At 39.5% G+C, this 24,376-nt stretch overlaps 1 protein-coding gene across 15 annotated transcripts in view; it reads right to left on the reverse strand.

Moving 5' to 3' along the window:
• The window catches only part of CFAP20DC (CFAP20 domain containing), a 230,554-nt gene that overhangs the window by 49,985 nt on the left and 156,193 nt on the right, over positions 1-24,376 (reverse strand). For 10 of the 15 annotated variants that reach the window (XM_045493402.1, XM_045493404.1, XM_045493399.1 and 7 more), the window contains 2 exons: positions 9,633-9,677; positions 8,166-8,369 (listed from right to left, as the gene is read on the reverse strand). In XM_045493402.1, the coding sequence (XP_045349358.1) occupies positions 8,166-8,369; positions 9,633-9,677 (249 nt within the window). Of the gene's footprint in view, positions 1-8,165; positions 8,370-9,632; positions 9,682-24,376 lie in introns of those variants that run through there. The other 5 variants (XM_045493411.1, XM_045493403.1, XM_045493410.1 and 2 more) reach the window with 2 other exon arrangements.

Here is a 24,376-nt window from a genome sequence, read left to right on the forward strand (position 1 = left end):
TAAAAGCTCTCTGAATGTGATGGGGTGGGGATGGGGGAAGTGTGATGGGCTGTCTGAAGCCACATGTCTCCATCCACAAATGGAAATAGGTATGTTTCGATACATATGCAGCAGTAAACCTATTTGCACTATTTCTAGGTAGGTAATATTCTATGAAAGCACAGGTTAAAAAAATAAAATTGGTTTTTTGGCTTTGGAATTCAGCCATATTCAGGCTATTAACACCATAAGAAGCAGCAAAAGAATAGCAACCAATACCTACCAATAACTATGACAATAAGAACAGCACTAGCTGATATTCACTGAGCACATACTCTGTTCCTTGCAGCAACTCTATGAAACAGACAGGATTAATGACTATCCAAAAGAAGAGGAAATTCAGGCACTGGGTGTTCACCCAAGGTCATGCCAGCCAGGAAATAGTGGAGTGAGAATGTGAACCCAGTTTAGCACAGTTTACCCTTTTAACCATTAGGTTGTAGTGCTTACTCCAGCTCACAGGTTCACCTACAGTGGTGAATACCAAAGTTGTTGAAAACAAATATGACAAACTCAGTTCACCTTATGGCAGGAAGAAAAAAAGTGGTCTGAGATAATTATCTGACGTCTTAGACTACTTCCTCACCGTAAATAAAACTCATGTGATTTCTTTCCTAATGAAATGTCACTTTATGTTTAAAATTAAAGAAAACAGGGATGCCTGGGTGGGTGGCTCAGTTGGCTAAGCGTCTGACTTAGGTCATGAACTCATGGTTCATGGGTTTGAGCTCCGTGTCAGGCTCTGTGCTGATAGCTTGGAGCCTGGTGCGTGCTTCGGATTCTGTGTCTCCCTCTCTCTCTGCGCCCCCCCCCCCAAAATAAAATAAGCATTAAAAAATAATAAAAAAATTAAATTAAAGACAGTAAGTTTTGCCATATTGTTAAATTTGGGACAAACATAAGATATAATAGATAACACTGAGAACGAGGGCAGTTTATTTCACGGGGTGACTTTCATAGTCACTAAACACAGAACTCCTCACACATTTCAGTGTTACACTGACTCCAATATCAGTTTTCATATATCATTTCTATAGTGGTATAAGAACATCTGCTCATCAGATTTTATCTGCAGCTTAGCACAACCAACTCCTTACCTTTTTTAGTTCAGGAGAATTAAAAGAAAACTCATTACACCCAAAGAGAATTGAGAAGTTAATGAATGTGTAGATCAGAACAAATTAAGAGCTATTAAGTATAAAGAACCTGAAATGCCAATATATTATATATTGGACACGTAGCAGCGAGCAATCATTACGTAAAACGCTGATATGCTGATGAGCAAAGAAATGGAACAGATCCTAGAAACGCAGGCCCTGGTCCTTTTGGTGGCGCTGTTGCTATGCACTAGTGTCAGGAAAACCCAAATTCCTAAAATTTGCCACGAGCACAAGAAGCTTTGCTTCCCCATGATCAAGCTGCTAGAAATTCTGGGGTGAGGGAGAGAAGAGAAGGCTAAATAAAAGAACAGGAGATAAGATAATCCTGCCATGTTAAAAGGTAAAGACAATATTTTCATGTTGTTATGTAAAACCTATGAAAATGGCAAAAATGTTGCAAGGTTAATCAAGACCATAAATAACTTGTCTGAGAACCTCACCATATGCTTGTAATTTTATTAAGTGCATTTTGCCTGGTTTCTCCAAATAGTATGCTCTGCAATGTGCCATGTTGATGGATGCATGGGATGAGCGTTTTTTTTTTTTTTTTTTTTTTTTAAACAAGCTGAGGAGAGTTATGTGCTTGATATTAGATTATGGGAATTCTTAACTTGAAGGAATGATGGCTTTAGGGTATCTGCCTACAGGGTAGCATGCACACGAGGAACGCTTTTCTTGAATCTAGGGTAAAGGCAGGACAGAGAAATAATGAAAGAGTGAAATAGTAAAATAACGGAAGGGTTTATTTGTAAAGCTCTGAGGGGTAAGTGTGGATTTCAGTGGTTAAGCTCACATCCAAACAAGCATAGTAGAACCTCTACCTATCCTTAGAGCCTTCAGCGGTCACAAAAAAGGGAAATATCCTAGAAATCTTTTCTGATCACTCAGGTGGCCCTTTGAGGAGAATAACTTTGGGGGAGCAGCAGATAAGAGCTGTGCGTGTACTCTGCTAGGCACTGGGCATGTGCATTCCCCACACCCATTCAGTTCTCACCACGCCAATAAAACGAAGCCCTTTTACTACTCCTAAGTTTACAGGCGATCGTGCCAGTAAATGGAAGAGCTGGGATCTGAGCTCAGGTTGGCTGATGCAGGGTCTACATTCTTTTGGCAAGAAGCTGCTACCATTAATAGCTACTCTTTTTCCTTAAAAAGAAACCATACACATACCCACCTACCCATGACACGGTTTTATGCTATTGTCAATCAAAAGCCCTCACCAAAATAAAATTCATTTAAGAATCCATCATAAGCAGCTCCTAACTCCCTTCCTAAGGCTTCCCAGAGCCAAGTTTTTAAATAAATCTCATGAGAGCTACTCCTAACGGAAACCCTCCAAAATTGATTACTTGTAGCCTGGTTTCCACAGAAGTTGTAAAGTATTGTTTTAATTGAATTTGGTTCTAAGTTAGAAACTTTGAAAAATATGTCTGTCAAAGGCCAATGGATTTCTCAGTAGGCTTGATTTATTTAGCAAAAGATGCCTACAAAAGCCAATTTGCTACGAGAAATATGGTTACATTTAATTACACTTTTAAATGACTAATTTATTACGTCTAAACACCTTTTAAACAGTACATATTACTCTGAACTGTACAGATGCTGAGAAAAGCTGAGGAATCAAAACTGGTAGTAAACACAATAGATTTTGCTAAAGACTCTTCATTTTACTTTGCATAGGCTTTTGGGTTTCAGACTGCAGTGTGTGAAGTAGTTATGTAAAGATGCTAAATTGAATGTGACCTGCTTAAATCTCCTTTTTAAACCATTGGTCATCAAGCCCTGAGAGATTTCTTTCCTCTGTGTATTTAATATCCATTTATCAAACTTGAATGTAAAATATTACCTGCATTGGTCAGGGTTTATTTAAGCAAAGCCAAGTTGATGTTTATTTTGGAATTTTGATGAAAATTATGCTATTGTAGAGTAAAAAAGGAGAACCTTTTAATACTTCTGGTTTATTCATTCAATCTGTGACCAACAACCAGTGATTGAAGGTGACCTCATGCCAGGTACTGGGCTCAGCACGGTCCTGCCTTCCAAGAACTCACAACCAGGCCTGGGGCACACTGCTAACAATGGTTCCCTGATGTGGTAAATGCTAACACCGAGCCTGAAAATAATGGGAATGCATAGAAGGCAGCAAATAAATCTGTGCAGGGTGGTTGAGGGTCAAAGAGGGTTTCATGAAGCAGTTATGTTTGAGTTGGGCCTTGGAAGACAAGGGGTGCTCCAGGTAGAGGAGAGGGGTGGAGGGTCTCCAGGCATAGGGAAAAGCATGATGAGCAATGACATGATTGACATGATCTGGACAAGGGCATTGCATGATCTGTGCAAGCTGCACAGTGTAGCCAAAGTATGGGGGAGTTCTGTGTATCTGCTGGGTAGGGGTTGGTAGTGATGGTGGGATAAGCAAAGAGTTCTGTTTAAGGTGACGGAGAAACAAAGAAGTTATCCTGTTAAAGGAGAGACTCCACCCTCACGTCCATAGATGCAATTCTGTTCCTTTTCAGAACTCGGAATTCCTTTCCCCCTCTTTCCACATGGTGAGCGTGCACTCATTCTTCAACTCTGGCTTAACTGTAGTCTTCTCTGTGAAACAGGTAGAATTAATTGTTCCCTCTGATGTGGGCCTCTCTTCTGTATCTATTATAGAACTCTTTATTCTCTTATCACTACTGCCCCGACTTACGGGTAGCTGTTTACTCTCTACCTCCCTCCAACCCAGTGAACATCTCAAGGCTGGGTCAAGCCTTATTTGTATCCCCAGCACAGTTCACAGCATACTGTACCACTCAAAAACAAAAGCCAAAGCAAAAAACAAGTATGTGGAATGAATTAATGTGGGACAGATAAGCTAGGTTGAGGTGAGAGTATAACAGCACTCTAGCTGGTCTTAAGGGCTGCTTCAAGTTAACACACTCCTTACTTGCTGCCTGAAGGCCCCTGATCTGTAACAGAACTAACATACTTTCTTTGAGATTTGCAGACCATTGGTCTTGAGGAGTGAAGGACCAGGACTTTCCCAGACCACAGAGGCCAGCAAGTCTGTCTGAAGTCACCTTGGCTTTCCGACTAGCCCAGCAAATTTTGGCAAAATGTTTTTCTTTTTCAGGTCACACAAAAGATTTTACTGACCTCCCTCTGTGTAGCTGTAGAACTTGCCCTCCTTTGTGGAAAGAACAGTGCTTCTGTGCATCACGAAACAAGAACTGGACCCCCTCACACAACCCCTGAGCCCTGAGAGAATGTCTGTAGCTGGCACCATCGAGTCTGCGTGTGATCAACAGATGTTACTGGCCACCACACTCACTCTGCTGATTAACTACCCTAAACTCCTTTAAAAACTCCTGGGCCATGCAGAAATCTTGGAGTTGCCCTTTGGCCAAGGGTCTGCCTGCTGGCCTCCTGAATAAAGCTCAAACTCCTTCCCTTTCCTTTTTTTTTTTTTTTTTTTTTTTTTAAGTAGGCTTTCACATCCAATGCAGGGCCCAACATGGGCTCAACGTGGGGCTCAAAGACTTGAGCTGAGATCAAGAGTCAAATGCTTAACCAGCTGAGCCACTCAGGTGCCCCTACCCTTTCCAATCCAAACTCATCTCTCCAGTAATGATCTTTCAGGTGATGGGCAGGTGAACTTGGGTTCGGGAACAAGAGTGTAATGGAGATATTCATGTCTGTTAGTAGCAGAAAGGAAGGTCTCTTACAATGAGGCCTCGAGAAGCTACAGCAGGCTTTAGAGCTAAGTCTGAAGAGATAATCAGGTATGAGGTACAAGGATGTGTGCAGAGTGTGTTCTGGAAGTTATAACTTGGGCCAAAAGTGTGGAACGAAAGCTGAGGAACAGTGAGAGATGAGCCCAGGGAGTGGGGCAGGTCTCAGATCATGGGGGGTCTTGTATTTTGCCTAAACAAAGAGGCAATGGGAAGCTAGGAAAGGCTTTATGCAGGGAAGAGATAAGATTAGATCTGGGCTTTAGGAAGATCACTAGTGTGAATAATAAAGATAATAATGACAACTAACTTTAATTTACCAAATGCTTATTATGCCTCAGATACAGTGCCAAGTGCTTTACAAGGTCACAGCTTGGATTTGAACCCTGGCAATTTGTTCTCAGAGCAGAGGCTCCTCACCATCAGGCTGTGGTGCCTGGCCTGGAGGCAGAGAGGTAACCAGGAGACTATGGAAGGAATGTGGATGAAAATAAAGTGCCAAAGCTATGGTGTTAGGTGGTGAGGGGATTTGGAAATGAAGGGGTGGGAGAAGTGGAGGTGTCCTCCACATTTCTGGTTTGAGTGCCAGTGTGGATGGTGGCGCCACTGAGATACACAAAAAGCAGGAGACCATCATGATCGAGTTATGAGTTTGTTCTTCTTTTTCACCCTCCCTGTACAACTTCTAAAGGGAAAGGCATGAGCTCTCAGACAGACCACAATGGTTCTTGCAAATTGCTCTATTTAAACTCTGTATGAACAACAAGATGCAGTGTTCATTAAGAAATGCAATTTTCCATTTGGTGATAGTTCCAATATTGAAATAGGCTGAATTTGATGCAATAATAAACATATCTTATGAATACCAAAGGTAGGCTTTTCAATTATTTTCTCTGTCTAAAAAATAGACTGTTTTCAATTTCTCATTTGGTCAAATGGAGGGGTTATTAAGTTCATTACCAACGATGTTGTTTTTGGCCACGCACTTTTAGAGCGGAGCAGTTGTTGTGCATTAGGACTTCAGTCCTTGCCAGAACAGGACAGGGATGAGAACACCGTATCCAGGGCAACCAAGAGCTCAGCCTTTTCAGTCCATAAATAATCATTCCTCAGTTTGCCCTTTGTAATGCTGGTCTCCAAGTTACTTCACGACAGAAAGAGCTTGTTTAGGGGGCCACTGTTCTTTTTCTTACTTTCCATCTAAATGACTGCTAAGGATTATTTTATAAGAAAGGCTATATTTCAATTCCATTCTAAATTATATTGGCAAAGGTCTGCAACTTTTTTTTTTAAGTTTATTTATTTTGAGAGAGAAAGAGAGAGCATGAGTGCATGCAAGTGCACACACAAGTTGGGGAGGGGCAGAGAGAGAGGGAGTGAGAGAATCCCAAGCAGGCTCCATGCTGTCAGCACAGAGCCTGACGAGGGGCTTGATCCCACGAACTGTGAGATCATGACCTGAGCTGAGATTAAGAGTTGGACATTTAACCGACTGAGCCACCTAGGAGCCCCTGCAACTTATTCTTATGTTCTTAGCTCTGGCTCCAAGGATACTCTGAGTAACCAGCACACGGAAATATTTTTCTTTGGGGGGGAGGAGGGGTAGATACTCTTTGGCACCAAGGCTGCTGGAGGAGTTACACAGGCCTGATCATTCAGTTTAATGAAAATATAACTAAGGCAAGAGAAGCCTGCCCCCACATCTTGTTAGAGCCAATCTGAATTCGTCCTCCATGAAGACTTGTTAAGTACTCTCCAGAGCAAAAATCTCACCTTCTGCTGGATGTAGCACTTATTTGGCAAATTAAGTCCCACATTGAGAAGTCACTTTATCATGGTGGTTAGAAGCTCAGACTCAGGAGTCCTGCCAAGCTAAGGCTGAATCATTTCACTCAAGAGTCTCAATTTTCCCATCTGGAAATGGGAACTCAACAGCATTTACCACACAGGACAGCAGTAAGGAATGGATTAGGTAACACATGTAAGGCCTAGTGCCAGAGCATCTGAGATTTCTAAGACCCACAAAGATGCTGGAGACTTGGGAAAAAAATTTTCTTGGAAGGAAAATCGCAAAATTAATGAATATTTAATTCAATACTTAAAACATATGTTATCCACTGTCAACTACACTTGAACTCAACCTTTATATAATTTTATATAAATATAAATCAGTTACTCAGTTTTATATTCCCTTTCAAAAACTGTATAGTAAAAAAGTTGTATTTATTGTTGGATCACAGTGTATTTTAATGTTTGATCTGATGTTGAATGTGACCTTATATGTAAATATAAGTAAACTACAAGTAAATTTCCTTGGGCCAATAGAGGTCTTAAAATGTCTCTAGGTACTTAAAGAAATGGTAGCTCTAATTACCACTATTATAATAATACTGATTTTATTATTGTGCCTTATGGCGTTTTTAAAGCTGTATAGGACTGTTCTGTCAGTGCTTCTGCTTTGTCCTTCCAATTCAGCCTTAAGATCCTTGAGGACAGTATTGGGGAAAATGGACTGAGTCAAAACACTGGGTTCTTCTCTGGTTCCACCACTCACCAGGTGTGGAAGCTTGGAGCCAGGATAGGTTAGTTTCTTCACCTGAAGAATAGGAAGGCCCTGACCTGATCCAGCTCCTTGGCTGGCCTATAGTGAGGATGGTGGGCCATGTTTAAAAGGGCTTTAACTGTATAAACGTACGGGAAAATACAAGCTGCTGAAGCATCTGCAATGCCTACCATGGCCCTTAGACACAGGGAGGAGTAAACATCCTTCTTTTTCATTTACTTAATAAACATTCATTTAACAAATATCGACCCTCTTCTGTGTGCCAGGGCTTGTGCTAGGAGCTGGGGATACAGTGAGATACGCAGAATTGACAGTAAAATTACTCTTTTTTGCTTTCAATGTATGTTTGTATATATCACCATACAATTACCTGAAGGTAAGACAATTTAAGAAAAGACAGACCTAAAATGGGCTCTGAATATTTTTCTTTTTTTTTTTTTTTTTTTTTAATAATTTTTATTTTTAAGTAATCTCTACATCTGACCTGGGGCTTGAACTTACAACCTCGAGATCGAGAATGGCATGTTCTACTGACTGAGTTAGCCAGGCGCTCCTGAATGGGCTCTAAATATTTCTCATGGGGAGTGTTCTCATGCTGGCCCTAGTTTTCCCAGGCAAGGCTGGGCTTTGTTAGAAAGAAGCTTGCTTGCCATTAAGGCAATAAACAAAGATGCAAATCCCTAGACTCACAGGTGGCAGGCAGGAGTTCCAGGTGGTTGTGTCGTCACTGCTGGTGCTAATGCTGACATTACAGTTGTCCACCTGGGAAGCACTCAGGCCATGGGAAGCCCCCATATCCTCCAGTTCTTCATTCTGTTGCCGCCGCAGGCTGGCCAGCATTTGCAACTCAGATTCACTCATCTGGCTGGGCTGATAGTTCCTCCAGTCATATTCCTGACCAAGAGAGAAGAAAGGGACAGAGCAAAGGGTTACTTGGCCATTCTTAATTTATTCTATTCACTACCAACAGATGTTACTCTATAGCCTTAATCCCTTTCAAGGGCTCTCCACTGACTGATGCCCTGACCCTTAAAGTGCCCTTATACAATGCCTACCCCACCTGCCTCACTTTGTTTGTTTGCTCCCAGCACATCAGCCACACTGTCTTTCATTAAAGTCCTCAAGAGCATCAAACTCATGTCTGCCTTAGTGCCTATGCACATGCTAGCCCGTGTGCCCCACGTACTGGCTAACTCCTAGGTGCCCTTTGGGTCCCAAATTGTGTCATCTTCCAGGGAAGGCTTTTAGGACAAACACAAACTGGGTCAGCCCCTCCACAGTAAGTGCTCTCATGGAATCATAAGGTGCTCATTTTTTAGCATTTATCACAATTGCAATTATGCAATCATTTATGGGATTCACAGGTGGTCTACAGGCTCTACAAAGGCAAACACCATTGCCTTACACTCATTGTATTTCTCATGTCTGGCGCTTGACCAGTGTTTGACTACAAAAAAATTCAAAAAGTTTTTTTAAAAAGAAAAATCACTTTCCAGGTGAAGATCCAGTTTACAAGAACACTGATGAATTTCATCGCTGTAAACATTATGACCAAATACATTCAACTTTCAGTAAGATTGAGAATGACTGATGCTAATAAAAGCCACCAAATAAAATATAATCTTAAGATGGGAACAAGTAAGTTCTGAAAGCCATAAAGACCTCATAGCTATAACAAACACACTGAACTGGACTTTACTATATATATACATATATATAATACTATATATATGTAATACAGATTACATGCATATATATATATATAATACTATATATATGTAATATATATATTACATGCATATATATATCTATATATATATGCATGTAATCTGTCCGGTATATTTCTCCCCAAGAATACTACTACAAATCTTTAGAGGCTAATGGAAATATTCTTTCAATGTACAGGGAAGAAACTGTCATATGGAATTTTCAAAAACCTTTCTTTCTCTATGGTCTAAAACCAAGTTTGATGGCAAAGGTTAATTTTAACATCGCTAAAATGTTAGCATCACTTGTGAGTACTGATTTACATCCGGGACTGCCATATAACTTAAAAACAATCTTGGAATTTTCTTGCCCATCTGCAAACACTGGTTGTGCTCAAAAAGGTTTCATGACACACTAGAATTTTTTAGATACTCAAACCTCTATACTTACTTTCTTGGAGGACTCTTTGAGACAGTTACTGTCTTCTCTTCTTTTCTGCCTCATAGGGTTGTAAAAAATTAAGGAAATATAATTTAAAAAATTCTTGTGTTTCTACGACATTAAAAAGTTTTAAATAAAGTACTGTCATTATCATAACTAGGGGATTATGAAAGCTTGTGATCTAATAATGTGATGTAGACATTTTCTGGAAAGTTGCTAGTGGAAACTCATTTAAATTTTTATAATTTGTGGCTGCAGCAGCCTGGCACCCTGAGAGACCATGCAATCTCTAGTAGGAGATTCCATGAGTATTTAATATGTTTTGAGAGTTCTTGAGACAAAACAGGTATCACAAGAAGAAAAAAATTTATACTCTAATGAGTATCTAATGAGTGTTTTTTCTAATGAAAAATACTAAAACAAAAGAGAAACAGAAATAATTTAAATGTAGAAGAAATAGTTGCGGGAACAATAAACATAAGAAAAGATGCTCAGCATCACTGTCATTAGAGAAATACAAATCAGCACCGCAATGAAACACCATTCATACCCATTAGGGCTGTCATTATACACAGTTGGACAGTAACAAGTGTTGGTGAGGATGCAAAGAAATTGGAATCCTCATGAGTTGCCGGTGGGAATGTAAAATGATGCCACCACTTTGGAAAACAGTTAGGTGGTTCCTCAAAATGTTAAACATGGGCCACAAGGCCTAGTAATTCACTCCTGGGTACATACGCAAGAGAAATGAAAACAGATGTTCATACAAAAACTTGAACACCAAAGCTCACAGCAGTATTCATAATAGCCAAAAAGTGGAAACAACCAAATGTCCATCACCTGACGAGTAGAGTTTTGCTTATCCACACAATGGAATGTAATTTACCCATGAAGGGTCATGAAATACTGACATGTGCTACAACATGGATGAACCCTGAAAATATTCTGCTAAGTGAAAGAAACTGCAGACAAAAGGTCACAGATTGTATGATTCCATTTGTATGAGATGTTCAGAACAGGCCTATCCATAGAGACAGAAAGCAGATGGGCTGTTGCCCAGGGCTGAGAGGTCTGGAATGGGGAGCGACTGCCAATGGGTATACAGTGTCTTTTGTGGGGGATGCAAATGTTCTAAAATTACATGGTTACAGAATCTCGTGAATATGCTAAAAACTGAACTGTACTCTTTAGGAGGCTGACTTTTATGGTATATGAATTATATCTCAATAAAAACAAGGTAGTTCAGTACTCAGATGTGAAAACTAGACTCACAGCTTGACTGTGGGCTCAACAGTGAACATTGTGACTTGCTGTGCTTTGCTTCAGTTTTTCTGTCAAAAAAAAAAAAGGAAAAAAAAGAAAAAAGGAAAACAAAAACGGAATGAAAGATTCTAATGTGTCACCTAAGCATGTTAAGTGGCTTGTCACTGCTAACACACACTTTTACAGTGAGAAAGGAAATTCTGTTTTCATCTTTCTTGAGAAAGCTTTAATATGTACTCAGTGTGATTAATTCATCCATTCCTTTTATTTATTTAATCCACAAACCTGTACTGTGCCTCAGGTACAACCATAGGTGTTAGGGCAGAAAACCAAGAGACAATGGGCAGTGGTTAAGCCTGACAGATCTGAGTCTGGGCCCTAGTTCCATTGGTTAGCAGCTTGATGTGACCGGGCAAATTACCTAACCTCTCCCTTCCTCAGTTTCTTCGTCTGTAAAATGGATACCTCATGCATACCTCGTATATACCTCATGTATACCTCATGTGATTTTCAGTGGGCTGAATGAAGTAATGTATGTAAAATGCTTAGCGTAGTATCTGACAAACAGCTACACTAAGGGCCCCCAAACTTAGGCTTTGTACGTCTATGAAAAAATGTTTGAGTATGTACCTTCTAATATATGATTATTTATAAATTAAACAATGTGTGTACATATATATATATATATATATATATATATATATATATATATATGTATGTAGTTTTTTAAAGAGATAGGAGTTTATTGAATATACCACAGGGAGTGGTGGGCAGGATAGCATAGGAGAGACTGTCTGCCACATGTATAGCTATATTAAACTAGTATGCATAGTATAAAACATATATAAAACGGTGGAGCTTAACAAAAATGGAAATAGCTCAAAAATTTTCTCCTTCAATGATCCCAATGGATCATTTTTGGTGTACATCTTGGGTGAGTCCCTCCTTCTTGAGGACCACAGAGTTGGCAATCAATACATACGCTTCCTGTTATTACTGTTCTTTCCTCTCCCCCCTCCACCCAGTGGGAGTTCATCTATTCTGTACTATGCCAGGAGCTGGGGGTATAAAGAAAATAAGACACACCTCTGTCCTCATGGAGCTCATAGATGAGAAACGGGAGACATAACAGGCATTATAAATCAGGGTATTATATGTACCGGGATCAATACTACAACAGAGATATGACTAAGATGCTTGAGGAATGCAGTACAGCAATGACTAACTGCCCAGCAGAATTGGAAGACACCTCACAGGGGTCCAAGGTGACACTGGATAGTAATTAAATTTGTTGACAAAGGGAATGAGTGGCCTTCAGAGGGAGTGAGCTCTCTCTACCACCGGAAGTACTAAAGCAGAGGCTGGGGAAATGACACCTGCTGGGAATATTGCAGTAATCTGCAGTGGTGGAAACGGACCAATTGATTCATTCATTCATTTACTCTACAAATACTGAGACCCTATTGTGGGCCAGGAACTGTTGATGCTATGCACTCTGAATTTCCATGATTTTATTTCATACAATAGTAAAACGTGTTCTGACAACGCCCTGGAAGAGGCAGCCAAAGATGAACAGAGAAAGAAGTGACGTTCTCCAGGGTCATGAATAGAGCAACTGGTGGCAGAGACAGGTAATTAACTTAGTCTCCTGATACATTCTTGATTTGTAATCTCTTAAACCATTTCAAAATTATCAGAAAGACTGAATCATTTATTCATATATATATATATTTTTTTTTTTGAAAGAAGTCTTGCAATAAAGTCTTCACATGAAAGGGGACTCAAGCACAAGACACTAACTAAATTATACAACGCTTGAGAGGCAAGTGCCTTATCTAATTCTATCTCTGAAAGGCTCAAGATGTTATGTATAACCCAATTTTGCCTCAAAATATCCTTGGAGGAAAGAAGGGGGACATTGATATATCAGTCAGATTTGTTTCAGGAAGGAGGTAATGGGCTCAAGGCTATATACAATTCTGCTGTGCTCAGATTCCCAGGCAAGTCTTTCCCTCGTGAAGCCATTCAAGCCACTCATTTTCATTGATCTTCCTTCAGACATTTTTAGAAGCCTAACACAGTGAAGCCACAAAGACAAATGAGATGTGGCCCCTTAGAATCTAGTAAGGAAATCAAGAGCTAGAAAAAAATGAACATAAAATAAGGTAGCATACACCTGAATGTAGTATTAATCAGAGTCTTAATCATGATTAAAAGGAAAATTGATAATTCCAGCAAAATAATAAAACACAACAAACAAAAATAAGCTTATAACTTGATGCCCTTCACCTAATCTCTCTTCTCAAGCTAGTAAGGCAGAAGAGCTTAATTGATCAAACACGTGCCTATAGAATGTTGTGAGCCTCAGATAAGAGCTCGTTTTACTGAACTGTTCTAAGTTCTAAGGCTAAGTTCACAATGGTGGTGTAGAGCCAAAATGAGACACGGCCCTGGGTTAATAAGATCAGGTGAAGAAACTCATTCCATTCTATATGGATGGGAGAGTAATAAAATTGGGAGAAAATTGGGCCGTTATTCTCATTCTGGAACCGATAAAATCTCCAAGACTCTCTTTCTGAATCAGGTTTGCATTGTAACAGTGCCTGAACCTACAGCATACGGAACATCATGTTGTAAAAAACTCTTAATGAAAGGTCTACCAAACTATCCCTGGCTCTTTGTATTCTTTTAAGCTACACCAAGATACAAAAACTACTACTACAAAGGGACGGTGCCTGTTAGAGCAGAATATAATGTGAAAGGCAATGTGAGGAAAGGAGTTACACCAAACAGTCTGGCATAGAAATGAAATCGGAAATCGAGTTCCAAAAGAACAAGGATGGAAATGCCTAGAATTTAATCTAAACCTTTTATGACCAAATGGCTTCCACTGCCCTACCCAAGTTTATTAAAAGTCTATGATTCTAGAGGCGCATGGGTGGCTCAGTTGGTTAAGCATCCGACTTCGGCTCAGGTCATGATGTCGCGGTCCATGAGTTTGAGCCCCGCGTCGGGCTCTGTGCTGACAGCTCAGAGCCTGGAGCCTGTTTCAAATTCTGTGTCTCCCTCTCTCTCTGACCCTCCCCAGTTCATGCTGTCTCTCCCTGTCTCAAAAATAAACGTTAAAAAAAAAAAAGTCTATGATTCTATCAAAGGACATATTCTTATGGGATTATATGATATCTCTATTATTTAGTCATTATTATTATTTTTAAAGTTTATTTATTTTTGACAGAGAGAGAGAGAGAGAGCTAGGGAGGGGCAGAGAGAGAGGGAGACACAGAATCCGAAGCAGGCTCCAAGCTCCGAGCTGTCAGCACAGAGCCTGACGCGGGGCTTGAACTCACGAGCCGTGAGATCATGACCTGGGCTGAAGTCGGACGCTTAACCAACTGAGCCACCCAGGTGCCCCATCTATTTTTTATTTTTAAGGAATTGTCATACCATTTTCTTACTAAAGAAAACAAAAACACTAATTTGAAATTTTTTAATGTTTATTTATCAAAAATACTAATTGGAAAAGATATATGCACCCCTATGTTTACTGTAGCATTATTTACAATAGTCAAATTATGGAAGCAGCCCAAGTGTCCACTGAAAGACAAATGGATAAAGAAGATGTGATACACACACATACACACACACATAGACATACACACAGGAATATTAGCCATAAAAAAGAATGAAATCTTGCAACAACATGGATGGACCTAGAGAGCATTATGCTAAGTGAAGTAAGTCAGACAGAGAAAGACAAATACCATTTGATTTCGCTCATGTGGAATCTAAAAGAGAGAACAAACGAACAAACAAGCAAATAGGGAGAAGAAACTAATGGTTACTAGAGGGGAGGTGAGTGGGGGATGGGTGAAAAAGGTGATGGGGGTTAAGAGGTATTGACTTCCAGTCATAAAATAAGTAAGTCATGGAGATGAAAGGTACAACCTAGGGAATATGGTCAATAATATTATAATAACGTTTTATGGTGACTACGTTTGCCATGGTGAACATTGAATAATGTATAGAACTGTCAAATCTCTATCATACACCTGTAACTAATGCGTTGTATGTCAACCGTATGTCAATAATGAATTTAGAAAAAAGAAAGAAAAAAAGCATATTCTCAGTAGCTCTCATCAAAAGAATGGATAAATAAGTGGTATGATAGTGGCACAGTAGGACACTATATAACAATGAAATAAGTGACACACTGAATCTCACAAAAGAAATGCTAAGAAACCAGGCACAAGAGGATAGAGACTGGTAAAACCAGTACGGGGGTTTGGAGGAAAATCTGAAGGGATAGTGGCAGAAAGGGATAGTGACAAGGAGGGAGGGGCTCCTGGTGTGTTGGCATTGTGCTGTTTCTTGATCTGGATGGTGGTCACGTGGATTTTGTTCAGTTGGTGGAAATTCATCAAAGTAGGTACTTAGGATATATGTACTTCTCCATGACCAAAGCTGGCAAAGAAGGCCAAGATTCAAAAAAGATTTCCTAGGAAGTAATTAGTTGTTAATCACTCGCACTTTATTCTGCATTGTCTTCGCTGGGGTTAAAAAAAAAAAAAAAAGAAAAAGAAAAAAGAAAAAAAAGGCATTTTGTAAATGCTGAAGAGTCAGTATCACTGGTAGGTTCAAATGTGTATTATTAAGAGTTTTGAAGTTATCACTGGAAAGTTTTGGAACCCAACAAAATAGCAAGAAAAGTAGTAGAAATCTATTTTCCAAAGCTAATTTTAAAGTTTAATTGGCATTTTATTATGAAGATTAATCTCCTCTCTATTGCTATTGGCAGACAGTGTTTAATGTCTACATTGATGTTTTAAATAATAGCTGATGGTAAATTCGTGTTCAGGCATCTCTTCACCAACTAGCACCCCCTGAAGACTGGTTTCAAAGTCCTGAGCATGTATCCCACACAAGAGTTTGCCCTGATTCACTGGGGATGCAGACCCACTAAAGATAAGAATGAAGGGAAGACAGAAGCCTCAGAGATGAGCTGCAAGTGACACATACATGAGCAAATAGCTCTTTCACAATATATGGTAGCTTTTGGCATATGTCTTCACCATGCAAAGGGGTAAATCAAAATGTAAACAGCAGGCCACGGTGCAACTTGAAAAACTTTGCTAAATCGAAGGGATGACTTACCAACTGAACACAGCAGACATCAGAAAGAGGGTTATTTAAAAGAAACATCTGGTCAGAATCTAGACTGTGTTTTGTCAATGGCATTCATGTTGACCTAGGCTTAACCAGACCGAAGCCACCTCTGCAATGTCTGTCACAAAACATTTTGGCTTGTAACCTGGAGACACTTCAAAACCCCTGACTCAATTTGTACTTCATCATCTATGCATACTAACCCCTTAGGAATGTCTCAGATAGAGAATTCTCAGGTAATTTAAATGCAATAGTGGCAAAAGTCCTTGCAAAGAGGTTGCTTTGTATGTCATATATATAGCTCTCTTTGGCGGGGCGGGGGTGGGGTGGGTAGAGGGCATGAAAGTATTTTTTTAATTGTTTTTTTAAGTTTATTTATTTATTTTGAGAGAGACAGAAAGCAGGGAAGAGGCAGAGAAAGAGAGGGAGAGAGAGAGAATCCCAAGCAGGCTCTGCACTATCAGAGCGGAGCCCAATGTGGGGCTCGAACTCATGAACCGTGAGATCACGACCTGAGTAGCAACTAAGAGTTGGTCGCTCAACTGACTGAGCCGCCCAGTCACCCTGCACCAAAGTATTTTTTTAAAATGATGCTTATATCGATGGGCTAAATTTGTATAGAATACCCTTTTAATCCACGACTTCCATACAGTATACTTCTATCCATTTTGCCTTGGAAGTCAGCTTGCTGATTTTCAGAAAGAATTCTCGGACAATCATAGCCGAACTCTAATAACCTTAAAGGAAGTTGATAAACAATTTCTAATTTTCTAGCACCTATCTACTGAGTTCAAGGTACTTCTTGAGTTTAACAATCAACTATAGACTAGAAGGCAGTTAGTAAAGCTAAATGGAACACGTTTTATATTATATTCAAGGATATGCCATCTGTAAGGCAACTGTAGCCTTGCACATGGGCTAAGCACAGTAGTCATTCAATACACGGTAGTTTAAAATATTATTTAAAGAACTAGGAGGAAAACAATTACTGAGCCTGCTTATAGAAACGAAAATAGCAAAGCCAACCGATGTTTCTAGAGTGGGAAGATGATAACTTTAAGTTCAGATGTCAAACAGTTTGGCTATCCTGTAGTAATGACAGATACACCAACATCTGTGCATGCTTCTGCATATTAAAATACTGTAAAGCTTAAAGTCCCAATGGAAGTTAAGTTGCCACGTGATCACAGAATTTTTCTAGTGGCCTTTTTCTGGGGGTGGTGGTGCAGTGTAGTGGAAGGTGAGCCAGCTTTTCTGGCCACAGTTCTAGGGTTTGATCCTCTGCTTTGTCACCTACTAGATGTGAACTAGCTAAAACCTCTCTGCTTCCTGCTCTCAAATAGGAATAAGTAAGCCCTCTTGTGAGGGCGGGAGATGAACACTGGACAGGAAGTGTGGGGCACCTTGTAGACGGCTTGGCACACAGCAAATACGTACCCCAAAACCTAAAAGTTGCAAACAAGATTCTTGAATCAAAGACCTTGATCTCAACGTGTCTAGGAAATACTGTCAGCCTGAGGCTTCTTCCATAAAACCGGGAAATGGCAAGCAATGACTTGCTCCTTTAAAATTAGGAAAACTAAGCCATCAAAGAAGATAGATTTCTTCAATAAACATTTGACTAGTAGGATGCTAACCTTAGCATTAGAATATTAGAGAACAGACAGTAAAAAGTTACAGTGTGTTGGCTAAACAACTAACGTGTTTTCATCGATTCATACTTCTGATAGTCTCTTAATTTTTGCCCAGTCTTTCTATCTACCATTTCTGAAATTCCTGAGAATCTGAAACTGCTCCTCTTCACCGAAGTAACTGGCACGTTGTTTGCATACCTAGCTGTTCAGAAATGGAGATATTAAAATGTCCTACTTCCTTTTGCAATCTCATATCATCACCCAAATTTTGGTCCATGTTTCCATTTTTAACTATTTAAACACACTTCTACTCTAGACCGTTTTGTCCACAATTAAATTGGACATGAGATGCAAAGAGTTTGTTTACTCAAAAGAACAAACTACTCTGTAGCATCACAAGTATTTGGACTGAAAAAGATACTCAAAAATTAAGACAGAGGGCCAGGAGCAAGTTCCACCTGGGAAACCTCGATGCTTAATGCAAATCCTTTTACTAGTAGCACCGATGTTATTTAAGCACCACATTCTGTAGCTTCAGTGATACCCCCTGCAGTGCATTGACAGATAAACTGAGATAATGACTCTTTTTTCAGAGGCAAGGAGAGAGAGTATAGTTTGGACAAAACAGGAAAACACACTCTTCTCCAAAGGCTATTAATTGGTAGGAGTGTCCAATGTAATGAATGAAGTGTTCTCACCATGGCTAACACTATGGTTTATAAAACTGCTGTTAGTCTTGTCCAAGTTAAATTCACTCCATCAACCACGAAGCTGCACATCTGTAATTCAGCTCTGGGAACAAGGCAGGCGCACAGAGGGTACTCTCTGGGGAATGACCGGAGAGACATCAGGTTCTGCTTCTAAATATTTTTCTCTCTTTGGTGAACATTGAGAAAACACCAACATGTTACCTGGCAGAAGTGACCCATTAATTCATTCTTATGTTAGCTCTTGATTCAACTATTAACAGAGGACAAGAAGCACATATAGCTATCACTTATTGAATAGTACCAATAATTAGTTTTTGGAATTCTACTGAATTTGAAAAAGTTTGTTTTAGAATGCCAGGCACACTGGTTTACATTTCTAACTACTCAGAAATAGGTACAAGAAAGCATATTTTTGGATTTTGGACTAAGTGTTCTACATGTACTATCTCATTTAATACTCATGATTACCCTATGGAATAAGTATTATTATTTTCTCCAAGTAGATAGATGAGATAACTGAGGTTCAAGGAGGTTAAGAAATGTGTCCAAGGCCACATAAGTTAAAAGAAGCAAAGCCAGAATTAAAATCCTGGTCTGTCTGATTTGAGCTGGGTGCTCTGAGGCATAGTGTCTACTGCTCTTGACTCTCAGAAGAATGAAAATGTAGACTGACATGCATAGAATTCTCTTTGCGGAAGGTCCTGAGGGTGGCAAAGATGAAGGCTGTCTATCAGGTGGCCCAGGAAAGCATGAGGCCAGTGGGCACCTGTAGTGGAAGCCTTGGAAGGAGGGAGAGTCACCGGGTGAACCTGCATAGTTGGGCCAGGATGATGGACATAATTACAACACACAGAGCAACCTGACCCCAAAACAGGTGTTTTGCAACAATGGAATATTGTTGTAACTGAAGAAAGTCAGAGGTCGGAAAGACATTTATGAATTCTTTAAACAATGGGGTATTGTTGGAAAGACAGCTGCAAATGGCATACTTGAGTGGCAAATTCAAAGAGACAGATGGCTTCCCTGTGAACAAAGAGTATTATTATATACCCTAGAAAATGCAGAACTTCATGTAATGGAACAGTGGCTTGAAAGCTCTAAAAATTTACAAAATCATTTTCCTCTAAGTTTATAGAGTACAAATTGCAAAGGACAGTAAACTTCTACTATTTAAAAAAAAAAAAAAATATGGGCTCAAGTTCATCAGGGAGGCAGTGAAAGTAATCCCTTTTCATTATCCAAAGGAAATGGCTTGGCAATTCAAAAAAATTATACCATGGCTTTTAAAAGTGTCCTTCCACAATTCAGTTTTGGTTTTTTAAAAATGAAAATGTGAAAATTAAACTAAAAAATTATATGAGATTCATTTTACTTTTTTCCTTATAAAAAGCCATGTTTTTTTTTCTAAACAGAATACCTGAATTTTTTAAAAAATTTTTTTAACGTTTATTTATTTTTGAGACAGAGAGAGACAGAGCATGAACAGGGGAGGGGCAGAGAGAGAGGGAGACAGAGAATCTGAAACAGGCTCCAGGCTCTGAGCTGTCAGCACAGAGCCCAATGCGGGGCTCGAAATCACGGACTGTGAGATCGTGACCTGAACCGAAGTCGGACGCTTAACCGACCAAGCCACCCAGGCGCCCCAAGAATACCTGAATTTTTAATTGGTAGCATATTTTGTCTTGTGACAATAACCATTCTTCAATAAGCTCAAACTTTTTCTGGAAACACAAAGCCTGTTATATACGTCTTTTTTGTTTGTTTGTTTAAAGATGCACATAATGACATTTACGGGTTTAAAATGATTCATTCAAAACTGTTTGAATGCAGTTATACATGTGGAAAAGTTTAATTACCAGCTATCTGCATGGTTGCGATATTACCCAGAGGGCTGTACTTGTTTCTTAATTAAAAATATTTGAACTTAATAATAGGGAACTCTATTTAAATATGAATAAAACATTGCAAGGAAGAAGTTTACCAAGTAGTTAGCAAATCAATTTCAGTAAGCGTTCCTTAAGAATTACTAGTCCTCTGTCGTATCAGGGGATGTACCTCCGTTTGTAAGAACCTTTAATTTTCCCTTGTCATAGAGTCACCTCTCGTTGGCACTTTGGGAGATCAGATTTTCGATGGGGGGTCCACTTAGAATTCTTGATTGCAGTACCTTGATGGCTAAGTGGATGGCTCAGGTCTCCTCGCAGTCTTCCAGAGCCCAGTAAATTACATGACCATCCTCCTGGTCATTCAGGACACAAACCTGAGAATCATCCTTGATTCTGCCTGTTTCCTCCTCCCTTTGGCCCCCCCCATTATGCCAGGAATCTGCCATTTTCTTCATCTCCACTCAGATCTATCAGAATAATGCCTCAACTGTTTTCCCTGCTTCTATTCCTGCCTTGTTGCATCCATCTTGACACTGTGAAATGGAAGTTTTTGAATGTACACGTCATTGCCTTGCTTCAAACCCTACAAAGACTTGCCATTGCATTTGGAATAAAGGCCACCTTCCTCACCATGGCCTTCCTGACCTTACATCATTTGAGTCCTATGTACCTCTCTGCCCTCATCCTCTACTACTTTCCCCTTGCCCTTATGTCCCAGCTTTCTGACCTCCACTATTTCTCATAGATGTCCATTTCGGGAGCTTTGCACCCACTGTTCCTGATACCTGAAACATTATTCCTAGGTTCTCTGCATGGCTAGCTTCATCTTAAACTTTAATCTCAGCTCAACTGTCACCTACTTTGTCAGGTAGTATCTAAAGTATCCACCATTCTGGCCAACCCTGTTCTCTATTACATCACCTTGTTTTGGTCTTCCTGCACCTTTATCATAGTGTATGATGACTTTGAGTATTTGCCTTCATGTCTTCATTGTCTGTGTTTCCCAACAGATACAAGCCCCCTGTCTGTTTTGGTTGGTGTATCTCTGGCACCTGGGGGAACACCTGCCCTGACAGGTGCTCAACAAAAGAGATGATGCTGTCACTTATCCAGAAGCAGAACCAGAACAGCTATAATTCATCACCTAGAAGTCCTTTATGTTAGAAACCCAGCCTAGGTGGTAGAAACCACCATCCATGTCAGCGCTCTAAATTTATGGACTACAATGCTAGCCACCAAAGGGAATTTCATACCTGCATTCATATAAGATTAGATGGACTTCTAGCCCCAGGATAATTGTCAAACTTTCTCTTGCATCAAATACATTTCCTCTGAGTCATACCAGTAGAATCCTCCTAGGTCTGACTGAGCTTATCATATCTCTGTTAGAATTCACTACTAGGAAATACTAGTTGAAGTATTAAATCTTAAATATCTTGAAGGAAAGCTTTTCATTCAAATGAAATCCATTTGTGGGGGCAATTAGGAAAGAAAGAAATAAAAGACATCCAGATTGGAAAGGCAGTAGAACTATTTCTATTTGCAATGACATGATCTTATATATAGAAAATCCTAAGGAATTCACAAAAACACTATTAGAACTAATTAACATTCAGCAAGGTTGCAAGATATAAAAAAATCAATATAAAAATAAACTGCATTTCTATGAACACTAGCAATGAACCAATAAAAAATAAAATTAAGGAAATAATTCTATTCACAACAGCATCAAAAAATTTACTTAGGAATAAATTTAACAAAAGAAGTGCAGGACCTGTGTGCTGAAAATTATAAAACATTGCTGAAAGAAATTAAAGAAACAAACAGAAAGATATCCATGGATTGGAAGGCTTAATATTGTTAAGATGTTAAGATATTCCCCAAATCGATTTAAAGATTCAATGCAATCCTAGTTGCCTTTTTTTTTTTTTTTTCAGAAATTGACAGGTGGATCCTCAAATTCCTATGGAAATGCAAAAAGAATCCAGAAAAGGAAGCACAAAGTTGAAGGGGTCACACTTCCTGATTTCAAAGCCTACTATAAAACTAGGAATCAAGATAGTGTGGTACTGCATAGAGATAGACATATAGATAAACAGAATAGAACTGAGAAGTCGGAAATAAACTTTTACATGCACGGTCAACTGATTTTCAAAAAGGGTGACAGACAATTCAATGGGAAAAGACAGTCTTTCAACTGACAGTGCTGGCACAAGTGAATATCCACAGGCAAAAAAATGTAGTTGAACCTCTATTCCCACTATAGAAAGAAATCAGCCAGAACTGGATCATAGGACAAAATTTAAGAGTTAAACTATAAAATTCTGGGGCGCCTGAGTGGCTCAGTCTGTCAAGCGTCGACTTCAGCTCAGGTCATGATCTTGCAGTTCGGGAGTTCGAGCCCTGCTCTGGCCTCTGTACTGACAGCTCAGAGCCTGGAGCCTGCTTTGGATTCTGTGTTTCTTTCTCTCTGCCCCTCCTCTGCTCATGCTCTGTCTCTCTCTGTCTCTCAAAAAGAAATAAAACATAAAAGAAAAAAAAAATTTAAAAGAGTTAAACTACAAAATTCTTAGAAGAAAACACAGGAATAAACTCTGTGATCTCGGATCAGGCAACCATTCTTAGATATGACACAAAAGCATAAGCAACAGAAGAAATAAATAAACTAGACTTCACCAAAATGAAAAAACTTCTATTGCTTCAAAAGATAGCCAAAGAAATGAAAAGACAAGTTACAGAATGGGAGAGTATACTTGTGTATCATGTATCTAAGAAACTGTATCCAAACTCTTAGACCTGGATACTAAAAAGACAAACAATCCAATGAAAAAATAGGCCAAAGGTCTGAATAGGTGTTTTTCCAAAGAAGATATACAAATGGGCTGATAAGTGTACAAAAAGTTGCTCAACAGCTTTAGTCATTAGGGAAAAGCAAACCCAAACCACAAGGAGATGCCACTTTACACACTAGGATGGCTGAAATGAAAAAGGCAGACAATAACGAGTGTTGACTGAGATGTGGAGAAATCCCCCAACCTTGCTTTGCTGGTGGGAATGTAATATGGTGCAGCTGCTTAGGGAAACAGTTTGGCAGTTTCTCAAAAGTTAAATGTAAAGTTCCATATGACCTGGCAATTCCACTCTTAGGTATACACCCAGGAGGACTGAAAACATATGTCCACACAAAAATGTGCATATGGATGTTCATAGCAGCATCTTTCATTATAGGCAAAGAGTGGAAACAACCAACTATCAACTGATAGATGAATAAGCAAATATGGCACACCCACATAATGGATTATTATTCAGGCATAAAAAGAAATGGAAAGCTACAACATAGAAAGAACTTGAGAACATCATGCTAAATCAAAGAAGTCAGACACAAAAGGGCACACTGTGTCTGATTTCCTTTATAGGAAATGTCCAGAACAGGCAAATCCATAGAGACAGGAAATAAATTAATGGTTTCTGGGAGTTTGGGGGAAGCAGGCATTGGGGAATGACTATTAATGGGCACAGAGTTTCTTTTGGGGTGATAATAGTGATCTAGGATTAGTGGTCATGGTTGCATAACTCTGTGAATGCACTAAAAAAGGCTGAATTTTGTATTGTGTGAGGTAAATATTAGTGAATTATTAAAACAAAAGTCACCACCATGGTTTTCTGGGACCTGGGGAAAAAATCCTTTCGCAGAGTTAGCAACACACAGCACTCTTCAGGAAACTTGTTTTCACAGATTCTTAGCTGCAGCTATTAAGTGGAGAGAACGTCGGGTATTAGCACCCTTTCACTATGACCATGAATTTCCTTTTTAAAGGAAGAACACTGGAAGAACACTCCATTCCCATCGTAAATTCACCCTGAAATGGGGCAAGGTGCTTATGCCTTCAATAATTTTACACCCTATTAAATTGAGGTTACCACATTCACAAATGCGAGCCGCAGATTGCAGTGATCATGTGGGTTGTAGAGATCACATTTTATTAACCTGAATTTTGACATGGAGGTCAAACCTCTCTGCACAAATGGTAAGCAGTGCCTTTGTGCCTTGATCCCCTCAACAAAAGATGAATCTCCTTCCCTCTTTGATCCTCTTG

The sequence above is a fragment of the Leopardus geoffroyi genome, chromosome A2 (genome assembly GCF_018350155.1).
Source record: "Leopardus geoffroyi isolate Oge1 chromosome A2, O.geoffroyi_Oge1_pat1.0, whole genome shotgun sequence".
NCBI classification, from domain to species: domain Eukaryota; kingdom Metazoa; phylum Chordata; class Mammalia; order Carnivora; family Felidae; genus Leopardus; species Leopardus geoffroyi.